Below are 13,642 nucleotides of genomic sequence, written 5' to 3' on the forward strand. Positions count from 1 at the left end.
CGGAATTTGAGCTAAAGACCGGAACTGCACCTCTCCAACCGCTCGTTTCTCTTTTCTCTCCTTCTTCTCCCATTTTGCGCTTTGAAAACACGCGCCAAGTCCTTTGTCCGAGTCTCCCTGAGCTCACGACCGGGTGAATCCTCTCGTTTTCCTCCTCTTCCCCACAGCCGTGAGCTTGAACCCAATGACCTGACTTTTTTACGTCTCATCTTCCCTCGGTTTTTTTTCTCTCTGAACTATTGTATCTCGAACCGATTGTTACGTTACCTCGGGGACGGCATATTGAGGCAACTCGTGGCCATATTTGGAGGTATTTTTTTCATTCTTATGTTGATGAAAGTCGTGTGAGGGACAACTGATGGATTAATTGGAGGAATTAGATTATCCGGGTTGATCGCATTATCATGATATAACGATTCTTCTCCTTTTAGTTGGATTAATCAATGTTATGGGCTTATCACACGTGTCTGCAGGTGCACGTGGTCCCCAAGCGCGTGAGGAAGTTCATGCTGAAGCCAGCAATATGAACTCTCGATGAAAATTATTACAGTTTAAAGTAGCTCTACCCTTCGGCCGGGCTACGCTGTACTTTTGTATATTTTCAGTTTTTAAATTTTTCAACAAAATTGCGTGGAAAAAATTTGAAAATAATTCATACCCAGTCAGTATTATCTAAATTAAATTTCGCAAAATATTGATATTTTTTCAAACATTTCCCTCCTATAAATAAATAACAAAACTTGTTTGCAAAACGGTGGATTATTTTTTATGAGGTGTCAAAAAAATTCTTGATATTTTCACATCTAATGAAAAAAAGATTTTAATCTTTGATTACAATGAAAATGTTGATTTTCACACAAGACACTGGGTTAAATCCTGATTTTTAAACATTTCTTCTTTGAAAAACCAAAACGATAATTAAATTGAAAAAAAAAAATAGAATTCCGAATCTAATCGGGTTTTCTGCATTTTTGTGCAGTTTTCAATAATCTTTGAATTTACCGTAAGGGTAGAGCTACTTTAAAAAAATCAACGTACAATGCAAGGGATTCCAGTTCCCGTCGATGCTTCATGTTGTTCACCCTCTTCTGACATACGCACACATCCCCTTTCCTAAGAAGGAGAAAAATCAATAAACCGGGCTGAGAGTTCTTCAAACTCTCCAAGTGATCGGAAACAGGAATAAATCACCTAACCCTGAATAGGGTGGACTGTGTTATTGAGCTTCGTCACACGCGATCAAATATCAGAACTCGATACAAATACTCAGGAGCCACTTTTTTTTAAGAGATTAAATCACAAACAGGCTAGGATTCTTGCGCATCTACGAGAGGCTGAGATGTCATCGGTTTTTACGGTTTAACTTGGATTGCATCATGCAGAATGAACCGGAATTATCAATATTTCCTGATAAAATTATACGATTTAAATGATTCGCGTGGAGTTTTTAACAGTAAAAAAAATTACTTCGAAATGAAAAAAATTATTGTTCAATTTTGCTCTGGCCATCGGTTATTATCTTGAATGATGAAATTTACCATGAATTACTGCGCATTACAATCTATTCCAGAATAAACACGCCAGAGATAAAAAAAATTCATTACTTTTACTCGGTCGATCTTGAGATAATGACAATTCAGAAAGGTGTATTTTACCTCTGTCTCTTTAACTTTCGAACAGATAGCAAAGTCAAGAAATAATTTACAAAATTTACTTTGTGAATTAGAGTGAATCGTTCGGACGAATCTTATTCGTTGGAAGACTGGACGCAGTGTTCCAACGAGTAAGATTCCTCAGATCTCAGAGAAAACCATTTAATTTGGTTAATGCCTTGAATAGTGAAATTAACGATGAATAATAGGCATTGTGATGTCTTCCAAACACGAAAAAAGTTGCATTCGACTCAAATAACGTTTTTTTACAAAATAAACACGTCAGGGATGAAAAAAAAATGCTTCAATTTCATTCTGCTGGTCTTGAAATATTGACAATTCAAAAAGGTTCATTCTACCTCTCTCTCTTCAACTTTACAATAGATGGTAAAGTCAAGAAATCATTTAAAAAGTTTACTTTGTGAATTGGAGCGAATCGTCCAGTGTTCCAACGAATGAGATTCGTCAAATCTCAGAGAGAACCATTTAATTTGGTTAATACCTTGAATATTGAAATTAACCATGAATTAATGGGCATTTTTATGTCCTCCGAACACGAAGAAAATGACATTCGCCTCAAATAACGATTTTTTTCCAGAGGAAACACCTCAGGGATGGAAAAAATCCTTCAATTTTATTCTGCCGATCTAGTGATATTGATAATCTAAAAAAGTTTATTCTGCTACTCTCTTTCTAACTTTTAATAAAGATGACAAAGTCAATAGTTTACTTTGTAAATTATCCGGAATCGTTCAGTGGTTCAACGAATGCGATTCGTCAAATCTCGAATGAAGCCATTTCAATCGATTAAGGATATCCAAGTATCTTTTTCTGTTTGGTAGAGGCCAAACTGCAGATTCAACAATTTTCAATCATCAAATTTGTCAATTAAATTGCGTGGTACCATTTTCAAAAAAAAATCATGAATATTCAGCACCATTCAAATTACATTTTGCAGAGAATTACTATTTTTTCAAACATTCGTTATTTATAAGCAAATAATTGAAATTGTTTAAACTTTAGAAAACCTAATTTTTTAGGGATGAAATAGATTTCTGGTAAAATTCTAAATGTGAGCAATTTTTTACAATTCCAAACGAATGATTTTTATGGTATAAAATAGATTGTTTATAAATTGCTTACAGAAAATGCTCGTAATTTCACAAATTGCAATTTTTAATGATTTCATCAAATTTCCTCTAAAAGTAAACTATCTAATTTTTTTCATATTTTTAAAATGTGTTCTAACGATTCAATATCGACACTCAAATTCAGACCTGCAAAGTTTAAACAATAAAATCATTGTAAAATGTTCCAAAATTTCGGCTCAAACGGATCTCAATGTTCAGCTCTAATGTTCGACGACAAAAGTAGAAAACCGTTTCACTCGAGAAAAAATTGTCAGAGTCCTTGGATATCCTTAACGACTCGAATATTGAGGCTCCCCAAGATTCAATGCGCATTAATCTCCCTCAAATGCCAATTTCTCCCAGGACCAACACGTCGACCGAACCGTTACCCCACAAGCGAAGACGAAACCCATCGCCTCCAATACTACACAACCGCCTGAAAAATAACTAATACAAAAATAAATCCAACTCACCGGCGATGCGAAGGACTGCCCTGTCAGCTGGATCCAGCTGCAGTATGCTGAGGGGTTTGTCTTTGGCCCACTCCTTCAGACTGACGTCAATCTCAAACGCCATGGTCCTTGCTCGATTAAATTCTCACGACACTATCATTGTAACACACTGCACAACTCAACTATCACAAACAGCCACAGCACTTCGACAATTTTATAACAATTCACTTATTTCAAAGTCCATCGGGATGTCATTCCCACGTGTCCTCGGGGCATTGACAACAACTTGTCAATTTTTTTCGAGATTCTTGTGTTACTTATCACTCTTTTTTTGGCTTTGGTTTTTCTTATTTTATCATGAAAACGAGAGTTCTGTGGTAATCGGGGAGTGGAACGTCCGCGTACATACGAAGACGCTGTGCGTTTGTTTATCGGAACTCTCGGGATGAGTGCGGGTACCACCGGGCTGCGGCGCTCACGTCGAATCCCACCCTGTTGTGATGAGCCCCCACCAGCACCCCTCGTTATCAATCGTCACTCCCATGAAGTCACTGGGTCTCTGGTGTTAATGAGAAGGACGTCATCATGGGAGTGGAGTTTTATCTTTTTTTTTTCTCTCACTTTTTTGCACGAGAAAGCGCTCGCGGTCTCGGGGACTCACGGTCACTCCTCTGACACCTGGAAGCATGAATATTCATGAATGATTAGTTATGGTATTTTTGTGGATTGTGCAAGGTGGAGGATAAAGTCGTCGGGGCAACTTGTGGGTATGAATCTAGGGGATTTATCGTGTTGCTGAAGAAGCAGGAAAGGCTGGAGTGTGTTTGTGTTTTTATTTAACTTGGTAATTTAGCGGCTGTCGGGAGGAAGGGATAAATCACGTGAAAAATGCGGATTTTCTACTTTTGTATCAATATTCGCAATTGCGGGATAGAAGCGGTAAACGTTTTCGAGGAATATCTCCGGATTTAGGGGAGATAACGAAATTTTTGTTAAGAACTTTTTTGTGGGGCGAATTGAGGGCTATAAAAAAGGTCATGACAAAAATTTATATATCTCCCCTAGATTCCGAGATTTTCAATGAAAACTGGATAGTTGTCAAAATTGAATTTGGACCAAAGCGCTTCGCATATTTTGAAAATGTCAAAAGAGTTTATTTTAATTGTTAACGGCAATTTTAAATCATCAATCCAGATCAATTATTCATAAATAAAACAAATCAAATAAATCAAACGAATTATTATTTCAATGAAATTATGAAAAAAATGTTTCAGTTGAAAACTAAAATAATTAATCTACTTGTAAACATTATTCCGAATTGTTTTTCTCAATTCAGAAAAAAATAGTTTCATTTATTCTCCCATAATAAAAAAAAATCACATAATTTTTTTCAAGCGAAATAAAATCAATTCGTAATAAACATCTGCAAGGTTTCGCTGGGAATTTTTGGCATTCGAAAGGTTAATCACTCGCTCCCGAAATTACACATGTTCTTCGTCGAATCAAGAAGGTTCCAGAGTGGCAATTCAAAGACAATTTTCAGAGAACTCTGTAATAGCACGTGCTGAGACAGAAATAAAACGTTCTACAATGCACTCGAACCGTTTGAACTTTCGGGTGGTACGTGAGGAGAAAGAAAAATAAAGACCCCTTTGTTGCGGTTTCTATTCAAAAAATTGTTAATCTCTTGTCTTCTCCGAATGATGAGAGAATAACAAAAGCGAAGAACAAGATACGGCAGAGTAAACATTGGGAATGGAAAAAATAAATAAAAAATTGCGACAACAAATTGCTTTTTGGAGATTTCTGTTTGAAATCGAGTAACAAATGTGAAGGGAAGCATAAATTTCTTTTTTGAAACTCAATTTTTCGCTGAGAAACAGTAAAACTTGCGATTTTTGGATGAAAATGTAGGAAAAATATCGATAAATTTTAGTTTTCAGCGAATTTTCTCGTTTCTTTCATTTTTTGCAGTTTTAACTTCACTTTTTTCGCCAGTTTTACGTTGATTTAACGAACATGAGACGGCGGAATATGAGAATCGACAGAATGAACATGTTTCGGTGATTTCGGAGCTCAAAATTCTATCGGAAATGACCCGGCGCTGCACTACGAGAACACGAGTCTCGTACAGCAATTGCACGGATTAATCCTCGCGTGGGTCGACTTCCCAGAGAGGTGTGACGCAATCGAGAACATTTCCGGGAACGAGGATGGAACAGACAATTTTTATCGTTTCATTATCTCGAACATCAAGACAAACTGCAAACCCACTTCCCCAAACAAACAGAAAAAACTTTTTTTTCTCCCCGATGAAATTCTCCTGAACATTCATATTCTGAATAACAAATTTGCAGCGAAGAATAAATTGCCCCGCAAAAAACACAGTCGACAAATATTATTCGCATCCACGTGATATTTTTACGAGCAAAAAAATTCCTGAGGAGAAAAAATTGCTTAATCATCGAATTTTTCAATTAAGTTGCGTGAGGAAAACTCTGTTTGTTTTTGTTTGAATTTGTTCCGCTTTTTTATAGACTGTTTCCTTGTAAGTAGCTTATTGGAATTTTCGGAACTTTTGGAAGTTTTTTCTCACATGAAATTAATTTTTGGCAGATTCTAAATGTGAAAAAATTGCAACAAATTGAGTATTTATTCGCAAATTATGAATTAGACTGATTTATAAAAAGAATGTCATCTTCAAAAATCGCAACCCTTTCGTCATTCAAAAGGAATTAAATTCCGATGTTCAAAATTAACATGATAAAGAAAAAAAAAATTCCAACAATTTACGTATTTAGACTGTGATATCTCATTTTACTTAATTTAATGTGATCTCATTCCTTCGAACCTCAACAGTTCCCAATTGAAAGAAAGAAAGAACCCCGAACAGAAGTAAACAATAACACAACCTTGCCAAAACACCCCTGAAATTCCCCGAAAATTCCCGACTCTCCCACTAAATCTCTCTTTATCTGGCCACCACGACTCGAACTATAAAAACTCGAACTAAATATGAAAAAATTTGTTGAAATTATTATCAACAATTTATGAACAGGAATAATTTACGAAAAATCCCGTTATCTTCAAAAATCGACAACTGTCCACAATTTTATAAATCATGCTGTAAAATTAGACTTCAAAAGAAATTGAATTCCAATCTTCAAATTTAATATAATGAAAACAAAAACCTTCCAACAACTCACGTATTTAGACTAAGCCATCTCATTTGTTTTCTATTTCACCCAATTTTTTTCTTCAACTGTTACACGAAAAATTTACAAAACGAATTTAATGCCTTCAAAGTTAACATAATCACAAAAAATCCCGCACCAATTCCCATTTGGACTGAGACATCTCATTTCATTTGATTGTGATCTCATTCCCTCGAACAAAAGTAAACAATAACAAAACCTTGCCCAAACACCCTAAAATTCCCCGAAAATTGCCGACTCTCCCCTTACCTCGGCAGCGCGCTTCGAGCAATCACCGACTCTTATTGATTCACCGGATTTACCGTCGAATGCTACACTTTATGTAATTCCTCAAAGCACGCGTCTATAACCTAGAAGCGTCTGAAATACTCGAAACAATAGCCTCCCCGAGGTATTATGACTGACGGCGTTACCTCTGGCCCCCAGATCGCGACTTTTCGCCCTCTAAAATTAGAACGACTGCTCACGGGGGCCGTTGGTGAGGTAATGAAAAGGTGAGATGACACAATATCGACACGAGATAATTTTACGATTGTAAGAGGCGCGATAATTCGTCTGTTTACCCCGACATTTGGCCCGTTCGTGTAAACATTGGGCTCTTATCGACAATAACAAACGACCCGAGGGCAATAAATTCTTGAATTTTATTGAAATTATCTTCTCTAACTTACGTGGCACGTGGGATCCGACGATATCCAACCAGAATATTCACCCACTTCAGTCATAAATCATGATAATTATGAATAAATGCTGAATAGGGATGACCAAGTGACGTTTCATCCGATCATCTGACACTGTAGCGCACACGTACGAGTGAGAGAAAAATCAATGACCACCGGCTTCCGATATTTCACTGTTTTTTTTGCTATTATTATTATGACACGTGATTATACCACTCCAGTCACTGGGATTAACTATTTACAGGGTGTATCGGAGGCTTAATTTAATGCACGAGTAATTAATGCGGGAGGACTAGGTTTATCGCTTATCATGGTAATGTCTTTACGTCATCTAACACGACCCGGTTGTGAACGACGCGCCTCACGTACACGACATTTTGGCTTTTACCCGAGGGGTGCCGACCAACGCCGAGTGTTGCACTGCGCGCAGCCCGTTTCACGCAGCTAAAAGCCGACCGCCGTCAGCGGGGATTTGAAACTTAGGGGCAGCACTTCGCGATGATTTTCGGATTTATTTTCATTGTTTTTTGACAAAAGTAGATGTTTTTTTTTATTGTGATGAACGATAAATTTAACTTTATTGGGATTGGGATGCAATTTAAATTGTGAATTCAATAGTATAATGAATTCATAATTTCGTTTATTAATTTTTGGAGTTTTTGGTGAATTTTCTCTTTTATTTTGACAAATAAAAAATTTGAGTTCATTCGCATTTGGGGACAGTGGCAATCGTGAATTAATTTATTTGATAAATACGAAATATTGATGAAGTATTTGTCAAATTTTGCAGATTAAAAAATGAAAAATTGTTATGTTGAGATTCTCTTGAATTGAATATGAAGATCTAACGTTTTTGATGTCAAGTTTCTGCTGGAATTTTATTAAAATTGTATTGTTCATTTTCATGCGCTTCGCGCGCGCTCGATTTGATTTTTTTTCTTATTATTTATGATCATTAGATATTTATTTATTCATTGAACTAAATATATTTGAAATTTTCCTGAATCAAATGTATGTTCGATTGGAATTGTATTAAAATTGTATTCGTAAATTATATTAATTTTTTTTTTGCTATTTTTGTTGAGCATATCGCACTTTTCGCGCAGTCATTGACAGATATTTGATAGAATGACAACAGACATCAATTTTTTTGCGTGTAGAATTTCTCGAACATGAATTTCTCAAGATTTCTCAGCTCATGTTTCGTTTATTTTTTAAAAATCTAAGGAAAAAAACATAAAAAATTCATTGAAGGAGAATTATATAAAAAATTAAAATCTGTTGATTTTTCCATTAAATTAAATACCTATCAGAATATTTAACGTCAAAGGAATATAATTTTGAGTAAAAATCGGTAAAAATGAATTCGTTTCCCAAACAATTCCACTGCAGATAGTGTCTCGCTCGGATTTTATATCCCACCATTCGCAGGAATTTATGAGATTGTAGAACGAAATCGGGAGTTTCCCTCGTAAACATGAACATGCACGACTTATCACAGGAGTTATAAAATTGTCTGTCTGTCCTTTGCAATGAAATTTCTATGTCTCAATGCAAAAACGATACGGAATCGGAGCCTTGAAAAAACTCTGTGACACACATTCAGTGTTTTTACATAGTGTAACACGTTGAAAATACAAATGACTATTTTTCATTCCCACGTATTGAGTTCGCAACTGAACATATATCCACCTGGAGAAAAACATTATTGTCACGAATGGAGAAAGGGAGAGGGTTTCCATGGGAAATTGATGATGACATTTTTATGACGATTGGTAAGACGTATGAAATGACTCAAATTTTTGTCGGGGATTGACATAAATTACGAGTGGTTCCAGCAAATACAACGGTTAATTTTATATGAGACTAGGGGGCCATGCCCCCTGCTCGCTCCGCTCACCAACCCCCATGATCCTTATTCTGACTCTTGTGGCCCTTAAACTAACCCCCATGACCCGTAATTTCGGAGTCTTAACTTCGAGTACCAAATTTTAATCCCCAGAAGTCGATTTGAATTTTTCTAACATAGAGAGATAAATTAGATCTCATTTGGAAGCTTCAAAAAATACCTTCAAAATGAAAAGAATTGAATTTCACTCTACCAATCTCGAATTTTTGATAATAAAAAATATATGATTAGGTAAGCATCGAAAGCAATTCAACTGAGAGGAAAACTTTCCATTTGAATTTGCCCCTCGCTTCTAAAAATATTTTTCTGACGCAGACAATAAAACCAGAGATTATGTAATCCCAATAATAAAAAATCAGACTCCTCAGTTACGTAAATTGAGTGGACGTGAGATCACTATGTATAATAGAAAACTCCTCTGGAATCGTCAGCATTACCTGACATCAATGAGCTAGACCTTCGGTGCCACTTGCGTTCGTTGATGTCACCAGTTAAATAAAACAGGTGGCGAGATGTCAGTACATCCAGATACTGGAAACCTAATCATCTATTCAATAAGGATCCGCATATTAATAATCCTCAACATGAAAATAATCCAATCAAAGCACAAAGTTCAGTAGAAATGAGATCACAATTTGTACAAATCGATTATATAAATTTTATTCGCGTGACTAGTAATTATCTTACATTTTTTACATGACTAGTGTCAACGACTAGATTCAACCCCAATCCCACAAATCCCATTAAAAATCAGGATTCCCAAGAATTTACTAGAAAAAGAAAATGAGAGAGGATCAGTTGATGGCTATTTAACAACTATGATTAAAGTTTCTGGATTTTTGTGCTCCTCAGAGCATCCTTGACTATTTTATCCTCACTGGTGGCAGCCTTCCACACCATCTCTAAATTATCCTGAGTTGCGAATTTCTCACGCTGTAATTTCCCAATGACGTCCTCCTTTTGTTTCAGCAGCTGCTTGAGCCTGTGTAACTCATGATGATAATCTGCTTTGATCTTACCCACTCCCATCTCCTGGCACTTCATGTGCTTTTCCACAGTGTCCAGTTGCTCCTTCGCACCTTTCTGAACATTCTGAGAATGTAAAACCAAAGAGGAGGAGTCAATCAAATATTACAGTTATCTTATCGCGACTTGATAACGTTCTTCATGGATATAGCCTGTACCTTTAACTGACTCTTCAACGTGCTCATTCGCTGGGCAATATTGTCACCTATCATCTGTATATTCTTGTTCTCTTTCTCTCTCTCTTCCAAGAGATACAAGAGCTCATTTCTCTCCGACAATAATCTCTCCTGCTCTTTAACTAGTTCATCGCAGTAATCTGTAGTTTTAGCCAATTGTCTCTTGAACGAGTCTCTGGCCACTTGCATAGAGCATATAGAACCCTGGATGCACTCTAATTTGTACTGAGTTCGTCTGAAAAATAATCCTCAATCACTATCACCGGAAAAACTCAAATAAATTAATTCAATTAATCCTCAACAATCCTCACTTCAAATTCTTCTCAAGATTCTTAGCCAACACCTTGAGCTGATCCCTCTCAGCTATAACCACAGCCAACATCTTCTCATTCTCCGGATTAGTCTCCTCAAATTTCTTCAACTGCCCCAGCAACTTTCTCTTCTCCGTCTCATACTGACTCTTCAATTCCTCGAACAACCTCTTGCACTCCTCGATCGCCTCGCTGTGTACAGACACTGGCATTGTCCTCTCAGAGTTCTTCTTCAACTTCTCGAAGGCTTCGTTCAGTATCTCGTATTTACCCTGGACATTACTCAGTTCTGTTTTGCAAGCTATGTACGTTGCATGCAGTTGATTGTTGTCCTGTGACATTGACTCAACTTTTTTTTCGTAGATCGAGTGGATCTCGTGGAGCTTCTGCTTCTGGAGGGAAGCCTGCTTTGTCAGGATTTCGTTCTCCTCCTTTATTATGGAGGCGTCCTCTTCGATTGTCTTCATGTCTGATGCCATCCTGTCGATCTGAACAATCGATATTTTTTTAATTCGTAATAGACTCATCAATCCATCACTAAATAATTACACAAAGAAATGAGTGAATTGCATCAATAATTTTTGAATCAATAATGGATGCATTAATTAATAACTAGAAGAAGTAACAATTATCTAAATATTTGAATGAATAAATTGTATGAATAAATCAAGAATTGACTGAATTGTTCACCAAAACTTATGTGTAAATGAAATGAAGCAGATTTATTGCTCCAAAAAGTACCTCTGACTTGAAATGTTCAATCTCCTTCCTCAAAGCATCATTCTCCCCAACAATTTCCTTGCACCGCCCACTAAAATCGTCCATTTCATGCTTATACTGCCTAACCAACTCGTCCTTCTCCCTCAAATTCTCCTGGTAAGCCTCCAGAAGAGGTGCGAGAACGTGAGTGTCCACTCGACCCCAGGACTCAGCCACTCTCCTGGCCTCTGACCCTGGGTCACTTTCCTCACCCCTCGGGCTCCTAGAGTCCTCCTGAGACTGACTGCCTCGCAGTTTATCCTGATATCTCTCCAACTCCACGTTCAATTTGTAAATCAACACCTTCAGCAGTGAAATATCTTCAGCCATCTGACTGTTTTCTGATTTCAATTTCTTGTAGCCGTTCACTAGGGTTGTTCTCTCCTGCTCTAGGGACTGAACGTGCTTCGTCAAGTCTTCGTAATGGGAGTGGAGCTCTTTGTATTCGTTTTCGTTTTTGGATAGGGCCTTTTGGAGATTTGAATTTTCAAGCTGAACTGTTTGGAGTAATTTATCGAGTTTTGAGCATTTAGTCTTGTATTTTGACAGCTGGTTATCTTTTTCACTTAGGTCATCCATGAAACCTTCAAATAGAAGCATTAGTGCTTTATCTCATTTTATCCATGATTACAGCTGTACGAAAACGTTCGAAAAGTGGCATTGATTTTTTTCTGGGAATTCTACTTATTTTTTGACGATTTCTATTGAAAATTGCGCAATCTTTCAGTCTGATTCTTAGAAGATATACGATTTAAAAAAAGTCAATTCATTTTCTGAGCCTTTATCTGCAGAAATTGTTGAGTTTAAATTTTCTCAGATCTCTGCTGTTTTTTTTGGTCCCAATTGTGAAATTTGAGAATAATATTTATTTAATAATCAACAAAAAACAGAGTGTCTCAGAAGTTTATAGCATTCTTATACGGCTATTATGGATATAATAATTAAATTAAATACTGAATAATAAACTAAATAGCAAAATCGATAATTATAGTCCAAGTGGATGATTTGATTTCTGGAGTAATATTCAATAAATATCGATTAATTCCCAAAAATATCTTCAAACTTATCCATTCGCATAATTTATTCACCCGAAATTGGGCGTTAAATTTCAATTTACCCGAATCTGGAGTTGTTTGCAATTTAGCTATCATTTTCTCGTTATCACTGATTAATTTTGCAGCTCCCTTAGATTTTAATGAACATCGACTCTTCGACGAATGTTTACGTCGATGACGGCCCCCATGAACTGGCTCCAACTCGTACTCATTCGTGAGAACTCTGCGTCTATGCTAAAGAATAAAAATACATAAATTCCAGAATTGTTCATTTGACAAAGATTTTAGGAAGATAAGGTGATTGTTACCTTCTTCTTGTCACTTTTGGCACTACTACTGTGCTCCAAACTGTTTATCGGAGTTCCATAAAAATACGACATCATGATGAGTCAACAACTTCACTAATCACGGCACAAAACTATTTTTAATAATCATAGTTTATTTCTGGGCGAATAATTCCTCCTGTTTATTAATTATTCACACGTAAACAACAGCCCTGACTCCTCGGAAAGGTTAGAAGAGTGTTGAGATTCCGCTGCCATGGCAACCGTAGTGCCAGGGGATTCCCGGAGAGGCGCCAGCATTCAGCGATTAATTTTATGCGCAAAATTCAAATGTGTGGAGCAGAAATACAGACAATTCGGAATTCTCAACGTGACATTGGAGGAAATCATGAGTGAATTTACTTTAAAAATTCGGGGGAGATGAAATCAATGGTAATCCCGCGTTGTTTAATGTATTATGACATTTTTCGTGTATTTTAGTTAGAGATAAAATTGAGATTCACTTATCGTCTTATCACAGAATTAACTGTGTGCGGTAGCTTTATTCCGGGAGAAAAGAATGAGGATACGTTTCCATTCAAATTGGATAAAATATGTTCTTGGATAATATTCTTGGAAAATATTCTTGGATAATTTCCAGTGGTATTCAAAATGTCTAGTTTCTGAGAATGTCACACGTCGTTGATTACCTTGACATGTATTGTTTAATTATACGTGGGTTTATTCACCTTCACGTCCCATGAAATTCAGATAATAGTCAATGTACAATGTGTAATATGCGGAAAGTACTGGTAATTTTTAGAAAATTTAATGGAATTGCAATTTTCAGGCTCATTTGACAATGATAAATAATGAAAATTGTGGAAGTTCAAGTAACTATTTTTCTGAAGTCTCATTCAATTGAATGTGATTTTTAATTGTTACAAAAAGTTTGCAGAATAAAACTGTTTTCTGTTTTTTGAAATTCAGGGGAAAAATTTCCAAGATTTAAAA

At 36.3% G+C, this 13,642-nt stretch overlaps 2 protein-coding genes across 3 annotated transcripts in view; both read right to left on the minus strand.

The window, feature by feature from the left end:
• LOC107041857 (dystonin) overlaps positions 1-7,473 on the minus strand; it is a 183,055-nt gene extending 175,582 nt beyond the window's left edge. The window contains exons 1-2 of the mRNA XM_015262660.1: positions 7,121-7,473; positions 3,256-3,912 (exon numbers count right to left, since the gene is read on the minus strand). Of these exons, the coding sequence (XP_015118146.1) occupies positions 3,256-3,358 (103 nt within the window). The 5' untranslated portion in view covers positions 3,359-3,912; positions 7,121-7,473. The remainder of the gene's footprint in view (positions 1-3,255; positions 3,913-7,120) is intronic.
• A 2,235-nt stretch (positions 7,474-9,708) lies between these two features.
• LOC107041206 (protein Cep89 homolog) lies at positions 9,709-12,967 on the minus strand. 2 transcript variants are annotated; one of them, XM_015261658.1, is made up of 6 exons: positions 12,674-12,967; positions 12,428-12,599; positions 11,293-11,807; positions 10,552-11,039; positions 10,223-10,475; positions 9,709-10,130 (listed from the first exon to the last, which is right to left on the minus strand). In XM_015261658.1, the coding sequence occupies exons 1-6, from the start codon at positions 12,746-12,748 to the stop codon at positions 9,861-9,863; spliced, it is 1,773 nt and encodes a 590-aa protein (XP_015117144.1). In that variant the 5' UTR covers positions 12,749-12,967; the 3' UTR covers positions 9,709-9,860. The 2 variants fall into 2 exon arrangements, with proteins under 2 accessions (XP_015117144.1, XP_015117137.1); XM_015261651.1 differs by having other exon boundaries at positions 11,293-11,894.
• Positions 12,968-13,642: the final 675 nt, after the last annotated feature.

Source organism: Diachasma alloeum, unplaced genomic scaffold (assembly GCF_001412515.2).
Source record: "Diachasma alloeum isolate Michigan unplaced genomic scaffold, Dall2.0 Dall_scaffold_00179, whole genome shotgun sequence".
NCBI lineage: Eukaryota > Metazoa > Arthropoda > Insecta > Hymenoptera > Braconidae > Diachasma > Diachasma alloeum.